At 37.2% G+C, this 9,684-nt stretch overlaps 1 protein-coding gene across 1 annotated transcript; it reads left to right on the forward strand.

Moving 5' to 3' along the window:
* Positions 1-68: 68 nt before the first annotated feature.
* LOC104909281 (meckelin-like) lies at positions 69-8,965 on the forward strand. Its single transcript, XM_010709124.3, has 7 exons — positions 69-446; positions 1,526-1,642; positions 3,052-3,168; positions 3,251-3,355; positions 3,704-3,806; positions 5,943-6,085; positions 6,444-8,965. The coding sequence occupies exons 1-7, from the start codon at positions 348-350 to the stop codon at positions 6,522-6,524; spliced, it is 765 nt and encodes a 254-aa protein (XP_010707426.2). The 5' UTR covers positions 69-347; the 3' UTR covers positions 6,525-8,965.
* Positions 8,966-9,684: the final 719 nt, after the last annotated feature.

The following is a 9,684-nucleotide window of genomic DNA, read 5'->3' on the forward strand; positions in this document are numbered from 1 at the left end:
TCATCTGGACTTTCAGCTTGTTGAGTGTGGTTACAAGATTAGAATAAAAAAATGAACCTGCCTGACTGTGAGAGATCTTTCTTTGTTGCAATTTTAATTCTGTCAAAGGGAAGAATTTACTCAGTTCCTTTTTTATGTTGTAAACAAATTTAGAGCATCTACCAAGACTGAAATGAAAAGCAAGTTATTGCTACATCCTTACTTTGGAGAGGAAGGATGTCAATCCTATTTCAGAGAGCTTGATGCAATGATAACCACTGCAGAAGTCGTAATTTGTGGACGCTGAACTTTGAAGTTAATTACAATTCTGAAAATAAAGTAAAATCTGTGGAATAATAAAATAAAATATGGTTGATTTATTTCAGATTATATTTTTTGCTGTGTTTTATGAAAGATTTGTTGAAGATAAGTTAAGCCGATTTGTCGATTTGTGTTGTGTGAGCAACGTAAGTATTTCTTTGTCTCATTTGTACGGGGACATTTTCACTAGAATAACATGTAAGATCGTTATAAGAACACTAAGTAATATTTATTCACGTAATTTGTTCAGAGATCAACCAAAGGGGGTGATTTTTTTCCTCAATTTACCGGTGTAACCTACAAGATGATTTTACTTAAGTTTTAATTTGAAAAGGATTCTGGAATCATCTATATCAGTATGTACTTCTAGACATGATTTTTACATTGTTATTTGAAAGCATATCAGTTATAGTGCTCTTACGGAATTCAAGAGTAGAAAATGGTGGCAGAAATTCAACATGCAGTCATTTTTTGTCATTTTTTTTCTACTAGTTTTGCCTTTTAGTACTTTTTTCTTCTAGACAGAACCATATTGGTTTCGATTTTATGTTTATGTTCCATTTCCATTCTTATCTTCTGGTTCTTCCTCAAATGTTGATGACTGTCCTGCCTGAAATAGCTGTCAACTTTTTCAAATACATTCATGTATGTCTGAACTACTTCCAGTAGTTTAAATATGAGACTTGAAGTGTTACAAGAAGACTGAGTGAAAACACACAAAATTCAGTCATTTGGCCAAAAATGCTAAAAAAATATAGGTACTAACTCCTTTTGTCAGCCTTGTTTTTTCCTTTCCCATGAAAATACCATGTAGTGCACGGGTCGCATAGAGAGTTCATTTTGTGATACATAAGCCTTATTTCATACAGTCTGTTGCATACAGTCTCCTAGAAACTCAAGTGAAATCATGCGTAGGTGTTACGTATCACAGAATCAGAATGAAGGCCAATTGATACCTTTGGTTTCGATTTTTCGTTTTTTTGTTCTGTGGAATTAAATGTTTCAAGTTCTTGACTCTGTGATCCTTGCCATTCATAAACTAAACTTGAAGCTGTTCTGCGTCCCAGCTTAAGCACAAATGAATAATTAAAGATGTTACTGAATGTTTTCCTGCCATACGTATTTTGATACGTACCTACTTTGCATTCTAAATCTGCTGATTTACACTGTGGAAAAAATGGTCATATCTAATGAAAGTATTCTTCTCTTCCTGCACTTCTTTTAGATTTCAGTGTTCCTGTTGTCACACAGCTGCTTTGGGTATTACATCCATGGCCGCTCAGTGCATGGACATGCAGACACCAATATGGAGGAAATGAATATGAACCTAAAGAGAGAAGCAGTGAGTAGACGTAGGGAAGTTTTACACCTACTCTAATTATTTTCTTTAATTAATTAATAAATATATGCATATTTTAAAAGCTTTCAGTTACAGATCTAGTCTTCTGTGCTACGTTGCACTGAGTTAAGGTACTTAAAAGATACCAGCTGTTTATTTGCAAATAAGTGACTTGACTTTTTTTTTTTTTAAAACTAGCTCTTCACCTTTCTTCTTCTCTTTCTCTTCTCTTTCTGTTCTTCAGATTTCTTACATGTAATATTCCTGTTTTTCTAACAAGGTTATTTTTTTTTCCATGCATTTATTTATCATCTTTTTTTATATTGAAAAAATATATATGTAAAAAAGAGGATCAGCTACTCTTCTAATAAATTATTTTGTTCCATCTCTTCCTTCTCTGCTGACATCCGCTACCCTTTACAGACATTCATTTTAATAAACTTAGTAATTATTGTTTCAAGTTTCTCGTTAGTTGTATCTTTGCAACAAATGTAAAATATCAAATATGATTGGAGCACAATGCACAGAATTCCATGACGTTTTGCACTGTTGTATGGATAAGTAGAAAGAAAGTACCTTTGGCAAAGGATGTGTCTGTTTTAATGCTAACTGACAAGAAAAAAATCTAAACATGAAAATTAACATTCAAATATGGAAACATAGAGGAATCCTTTAAATATTATTTTTGTGGCTCCCTGTGTGTTTTTTTCCTAATTGCTTTCTTTAGCATAATACTGGGAGAAGCAAGGATTTTTTTTCCCAGTGTAATTAATGAATTTTTAGTGTTCTTGGGTTTTCTGAGATCTATGAAGTATGACCTGAGAAAGGTATGGAGAAGTCAGGAGTCCAAGGCATAAGAAAAAGCAAGAAAAATAGAGAATAAATGATAAATGCAAAACAGAAGGCTTCGGAATGAACCTTAAAAGATATTTTAGAAGGTAATGAATAGAACACGGGTAAAAAGATGAATATGACTTTGTGACAGCAGGGGTCAGGATTTCATGTCCTAAAAAAAATCTTGCTGTGATAGCATCGAGAGTGCAGTGAATTCAAAGATTTAGAGATATCAAGTTCTGTATGTGTACATATCAGGACATCAAGACAAACTTCTTTACAGAAAGGGTTGTTAAGCACTGGAATAGGCTCCCCAGGGAGGTGGTTAAGTCACCATCCCTGGATGTGTTTTAAAACTGTTTGGATGTGGTGCTCAGGGACAGGATTCAGCAGAGGGATGTCAGAGTTAGGGTAGTATGGTCAGGTTGTGGTTGGACTCGATGATGTTTAAGGTCTTTTCCAACCTGAGCAGTTCTATGATTCTACATAAAAGAGAATAAATGAAAAGCCTTTAACTTTTTTTTTTTTTCTTATGTATGACAAGAATAATGTTAACTTAGAGTTATTTTAATTTGTAGGAAAACCTATGTAGTCAGAGAGGTTTGCTACCAAACACAGATGGCCAGACATTTCAGATTTCCATTTCAAGAAAAATGAGACTGCAGTATGACAGGATTCATGAAACCCTGACAAGAGTAAGTGAGACATTTTTATTCTGTTAATGTTATTTAAAATATGTATTTCTGCCACTAAAGCCACGGCCATGTTGTATTTCAGAGACGTGGTCCTGCTAGGTTTTTGGACTCATCTGCAAATACTTTTGAACAGAGCACAAGGGCATACAACACCATGAACAAATTCCTCAGTTCTTTTATTGATCACGTATGTATATTGATATTAATATATTAAAGAAAATCACAAGAGACTAAAAATTGTAAATCTGCATGCCTGTAGTTTCTGTTTAAGCATATGTCCATAAGGACTCGTTGTTCAAGATTTCATAGGAACTGAAACAGTGCTTCATTCAAATAAAAAATCGGAGTACTGTGCAACAATGCAGCCCGCTCTTCAAGAAGACAAATCCTTTCTTGTTATGTGTTTATTTTTTATCTTGGAATGGACCAATCCTTTCTTCATTCATAGGGGTCTAAGTGGCTGTACTCCACTTTGGAAAAACTACTTTTCCTTGGAGATCATAAAACAGAAGTTGCACCTTTGCTTTTCTTACAGGTTCATAAAGAAATGGATTATATTGTCAAAGATAAGTTGCTGCTTGAGCGGATTCTAGGCATGGAGTTCATGGAACCAATCGACAAAAGTATTTTCTACAATGGTAAAAGGATGTGTGACGTGGGATTTGTACTTTTAGAAGTACACATGTTTCAGTGTAAATTTACTTCCAGGATTTCCATCCTAAACTGGGCTTTACAGCAAGAGAGGCCTTAAAATGATTGTGAGGGAAGTATCTAAGAGGTCTTCTCGAGGTTAGAGAAATCCTACTTACTATTTGTCACTTAATTGCAATGTGGTGTTTTTTCCTGTAGGCATCTTGAAAGGATACAGTGTAGAGATGTGCAGTTTTTTATGAAGTGTTGCCTTGATATCCACTTTTTAAATGGAAAGGAGATCCTCAGTATTTAAATAGTTCAGCACTACGCTTTTGTAGAGAACTAAATTTCCTGTGAAAAAACTAAGAGCAGAAAGACAATTTCTCTAAAGGGGATATTGATCACAGTGAGGATGTTTTAGTGAAATAATTGATTATATTATACCACACATTTTTGGAGACTCCATTGCACTTAGTTCAGACCCTTATTCTACCCTAACTATAAATATGGGCATAATTTCAGTGAAAACTAAGTATCCACGAGCAACCAATGATGGGGGCTCATTTTGAGCCCCTTAAATACTTGACTCTCCAGTCTCACTGTTCAGAAACTTCAAACCTTATCAGAACCATAATCCAATCCATTGATATCAACAGAATGACCATTACACCTAAATATGCATCCTTATATAATACCAATCCCCAGGTTAGATTATGGAGCGGAGCAGAACTTTTTCTGCTGTCTCCTCTCTGACACCAAGGCTCCAAAATTGAACCCCTCATTTGAATCACAAACCTTGCTCTATAATCAGGAATATAGCACATGCTTTCTAACCAGATAGGAACCATGGCTGTAGCCTGATGGTTTTGCTCAGTCTGGATGTCTGAGCTGCACATAATTCGTCAAAGGACTGGGCTCTCCTTCCCTGTTACATAGAAGTAGTGAATGCTACAAGATAACCAGTATTAATTCTCAGCAGCCTCTGGCTTCCAGTCCCCACCATACAGTTGTTCCTAAACCCTATTCTAGTCCTCAGGTCTGCTCAGCCATCAGTACTGTCACGAATATCATGTTTGAGTTAAATGCAGAAGCACGATGAGATGTCTCTAAACCACACAATGTTCAGTCTTTTGACTGCCATTGTTTCAAAGATCATGTAAGCACTGAAATGAATGTTTTGCTTGATGGATTACACTGCAGCAGTCTCCAGAAGTTTAGATACAAATCAGGATTTCATAAAAGCAGAATATAAGCAATGTTTAATGAAAGTTTTATTGGCAACACCATACTTTCATTACACATTTTAATAAGAAAGCAGAAAGAGAGAGGAGCATTTTCTGTACTTGCTAAAAGTTCTCTTTTAAGAGAGGCACTGGTTATAAAACGAAGGGATGAATAAGTAATCTAATTTGGCTATGGAAAATGGTTTTAAGCTTAAAATACCCATTTCTGGGGAAATCAATTGCTAAGTGAACGAAGATAATTTTTAAGCTCTGAAGCTCCTTTTAGGTAAGGTTTAAGCACGTTTCGTTATTTTTTTGACCTGGGGCCAGAGTTAGCACTTGCTAAAAATCTCACTGACAAGGAAGTTTTGTCTGTTTCATATTCAAGGCAGCCATTTTTCATAGAACCGTAGAATGGCCTGGGTTGAAATTGTCCACAATGATCACCTAGTTTCAACCCCCTGCTATGTGCAGGGTCACCAACCACCAGACCAGGCTGCCCAGAGCCACATCCAGCCTGGCCTTGAATGCCTCCAGGAATGGGGCATCCACAACCTCCTTGGGCAACCTGTTCCAGTGTGTCACCACCCTCTGTGTGGAAAACTTCCTCCTAAAATCTAACCTGAACCTCCCCTGTCTCAGTTTAAAACCATTCCCCCTTGTCCTATCACTGTTAACCCTTGTAATCAGCCGTTCCCCCTCCTGTTTACACACTCCCTTCAAGTACTGGAAGGCCACAATGAGGTGTCCCCAGAGCCTTCTCTTCTCCAAGCTAAACAAGCCCAGTTCCCTCAACCTTTCCTCATAGGAGAGGAGAGGTGCTCCAGCCCTCTGATCATCATTTTTTTTAAGTGACTTAATTGAGATTTCTGGAGTGAATGAAGTAAAAATCCTTCAAAAACCATTGTCTTCCTGTAGATGAAGGACACTCTTTCAGTGAAGTTCTGTATTACGGCAATGAGACGACGCTGCTCATCTTTGATATCCTGTTTTTCTCTGTTGTGGATCTGGCTACCCAAAGTTTTGTTTTAGCGGCTATTCTAACGTATTTGCAACAGGAGGTAAACTTCTATTTAAATAATATGGGGTAGGATGAGAGCTTAAATAGTTCAATAATGAAACCCTGGACACAGTATGTGGTGTTAAATAGTCCAAGTGTATTCGTATGCGTGTCACAAACAAAGAGAATGACAAACAGCTTTCACTGGAAAACACGAAAAAACAGTTAAAGTTAATTGCAATTAATTTAACCATATTTCAAGATGGAAAGATACTGGAAAAGTTTCAAAATCAGTAAAGGCAATTAAACACTTGATTCTCTCCTTTAGGATTTAAAGATAGTAGGGAGTTATTCTGCGCTAGGTATTGAAGCATGCTGGTTTAATTACTTGCTCTTTAACATATTGCTTTTGTTGTTAGATTTTTAGGTTCATTCGTAATACAGTTGGACAGAAGAATTTGACGTCTAAAACTTTGGTGGATGAAAGATTTCTCATTTAATTAAGAAGACTGCAGACCTTGAGCACTTAATGGAGGAGATTGTGTCCGGGACCAAAGCATCTCAGACCTACAGATTAACTGCAGTGCACTTTTCAGTAATAATGAGATGGTTTTGAAATGCATCATTTTGATACTGTCTGGTATTCATTCTTATTTTTGGTATATTTACAGATGCTTTTGAAGTTGTGAACACTAAACTGTAGGCCTTTAAAAGAAAAGGTACATGGAAATAAGACTAGAATAAACATAATTTTGTTATTATTAGAGTAAGATTTAAAAAAAAATGGCTTTTCCTAAGACATGGAGAGCTGACTGAGGCAGTAATTTGAGCATTGCAGTTGACAGTTTGGATGTCAACTGTTAGATTTTCTGAAAATCCCTTAAATTTTTTCTTGCCTCCTTTTTTTTTCTTTCTTTCCTCCTTTCTTCTAATTTGTTTTGAGACATAATGTTTAGCAACCATACTTCAGTTTTGTTCGGTCCAGAATTTGTTCTGAATTGAATTAATATTTCAAGAGGACTATTTAAAATCACTTACTCACTGTGTTTCCTACTTGAATTTTTAACTTTTCTTCATTGTCTTATTAGTGTACGATTCTATCTGTTCTCTTCAAGTTTAGCAGTTATTGTTTTTCTCGGCTGTAGACTATATGTGTCAAAGTTTCCCTGTGTTTGAGATACAGTAGCATTCCAGTGATGCAGGACAGCAGTCTAATCATAATTGCAGAGAGATGTTTATAGGTACTTTGGATTCAGTCCTGATCTTCTCTCACCTGATGTGAGACGCCCAGGAAAACAGAGCAGTAATTCTATGCAGTTTCCACACAAGTGAAAAAGAAGCATTATTCCTGTCTTTTTGAAGCATTTTCACAAGTGCCTACATATGATTGTGTGCTTCTGGCTGTCTGATTTTTGGGCTTTGATATCATTTTACTTTCATTGTTATTTTGGAATGTAGAGAAGGTAATAATTATTCTAGTGCCATGTAGTGAGTGTTAAGGGAGATCACGAATGGCCTTTGAAACACCTTGAGGTGCGGTGTCTCCCTCCCATTTCTATCTCTGAGAAGTTTCCATACTTTTGTAAAGTTCACTGGTTTTTAAAACTGTTACTTATCTTTGAATAACAACGAGAGACTTTCACCAGCAGAAACACTAGAAAAATGTAAACCAAGGATAGTGTGTTTGCTCCAATCACAGATGAAGGATGTGTTTGCACCCTGCAGGTCTGGAATGCAGACACACTTATCTGAGCTGAAGCAGCACTGTACTGTTTTTCACTTGTTTCTTCGCTTCATGAAGAGGAAGGAGGGTGTTGTGTTGATACCACATCATATCTCAGTTTTAAACTTTCAGGGATACAGACTTAAATCTCAGGGTCACAGATGCTCTAATGCTTTTGCTTAATAATTACATCTAATACAGGTTCCAGATCTTGCAGGTCATACTGAAATGGTGATGTACCAGAGGGTCAATGTGACTGAAAGATGTAGAAAGTGGCTGTGATGTGTAGGTGAGGAAGTAGACTACAGCTGATTCTGATGGAGGTCTTCCTGTCACTTTCCAGCAATGTAACTGTGCATCACTCTCAGTGATAACAGCAGCTTTTTCTCTGTGCAGATTCTGATGACGTGTTCGTAGTCACAAAGTTATTTCAGGGAATGGAACCAAACTCCAAACATGTGTCTTCCAGAATGTTCTGATTTATGACTGACTTCAGTCAGACTAAGTGTAGGAATCAGACTCTGGTAAAGTAGGGAGTGTCTGCAAATAAACTGAAGGTGTGATTGTGCCATCTGTAGCCCTGTAACTAATTTAGTTAGTCTGCTAACAGCACAAGGGAAGGTACAGCTTCATGTCAGTTCTCACTCTATACCCAATTTTCAGTGCTTTTGCTCAGCTGGTTCCTTTCTATGCAAAAATTGTGCTTTCACTTTTCCTTAGATATGCCTTTAACTACCCACTGCTCAGAAGGGCATGTGAAAGCTTTAATGGCCTTGCAGTTTGAAGGACCTACTGCTAAAGGCAACTCTTGTTACAGATAAGTAATAAATTAATGTGGACTTGTCCTGTCATAACAGTTCAGTCACTTGTCCTCCTTTTTCTCCTCAATGCACACACTACTGCGTGTTTTATCTTTCCAGGCCATTTATCTAAGATGCTAGTGTAACTAACACTGCTGCTGTATGTGATCTAGGAAATAATTACAGGAGACAAAAGCTCCAGGAATTCATAGCAGCTTTTCTTCATTCTTGCTGTGTAGTGAGCGCTTGAACTGGGTTGGCTGCCCTCTGATCTCCTATGGGTTCAAGAAATAGCTCATCGTTGTATTTCCAATTTTGTTTTCTACTTTTTTAAATTAGTATGCAGCTGCAGGATGTCATTTATGTATTGAATGTTTTTTAACTTTATAAATGTTTTAATTAAAGGAATTTCCAAGGACTGGACCCAAGCCTATGACACTCTATCGCATCCATAACCACGTGGGCTTTCAGAACAGGGCAAGGGCTTCTGCTGGCTCTGCAGCACAAGTGGCTGTCTGAGGAGAAGTGTAGGAAAGGGATACTGTGGGTTGTGTGGCAGCAGAGGGACATGGGTTTGGGTAACTGCAACTGATGGAATGAATGAGTTGCTTATTGGGGGGCTAGCTGCCAAAATAGTGAACTCCATAAATAATTACAGTTCACATATACAGACATGTCATCATGAACAGTTGCAGTAATTTCAATATCATTAAAATTCACTTTCATTTCCTAGTGAGGATGATTGATTTTTATTTTACTACGGCATTCATTTCAGTGATAGGTGTGGTTGTATCTTTGCCTTTTATGCCCACTGAGATAAATCATTCAAGAGCTGAGAAGTACAGCTGGCACAGAGCTCATCGTCTCACCCCGGCTGTCCGGTTGCTGCAGCACAGGCACAGTGGCAATGCCATCAAAGTATTTCTGCATTCTTCTGTTTGTTTGTGAAGTATGACTAACAAGTGACTTAGGGAGGGTAACATTGCAATCTATTCCTAAGAAAATCCTGAGTAAGCCGGGATGGCGAAAGAAGTTAATCAGCAAACCCCTCGGGAGTAGTCTCCTTCAACAACGGCTTCCTCCTACATCTCTGCTTTTCTCTAACCCACGTCAGGGCCTGTTCATCTTTTAAAAGCA

The sequence above is a fragment of the Meleagris gallopavo genome, chromosome 3 (genome assembly GCF_000146605.3).
Source record: "Meleagris gallopavo isolate NT-WF06-2002-E0010 breed Aviagen turkey brand Nicholas breeding stock chromosome 3, Turkey_5.1, whole genome shotgun sequence".
NCBI classification, from domain to species: Eukaryota; Metazoa; Chordata; class Aves; order Galliformes; family Phasianidae; genus Meleagris; species Meleagris gallopavo.

Excerpts from the sequence above, each read along its gene's own strand:
- LOC104909281 (XM_010709124.3), top strand. The coding sequence starts at position 348 with ATGGTTGATTTATTTCAGATTATATTTTTTGCTGTGTTTTATGAAAGA. Across the intron at positions 447-1,525 it reads ATTTGTGTTGTGTGAGCAAC|ATTTCAGTGTTCCTGTTGTC; the intron begins GTAAGTATTTCT and ends CACTTCTTTTAG. Across the intron at positions 1,643-3,051 it reads TGAACCTAAAGAGAGAAGCA|GAAAACCTATGTAGTCAGAG; the intron begins GTGAGTAGACGT and ends TTTAATTTGTAG.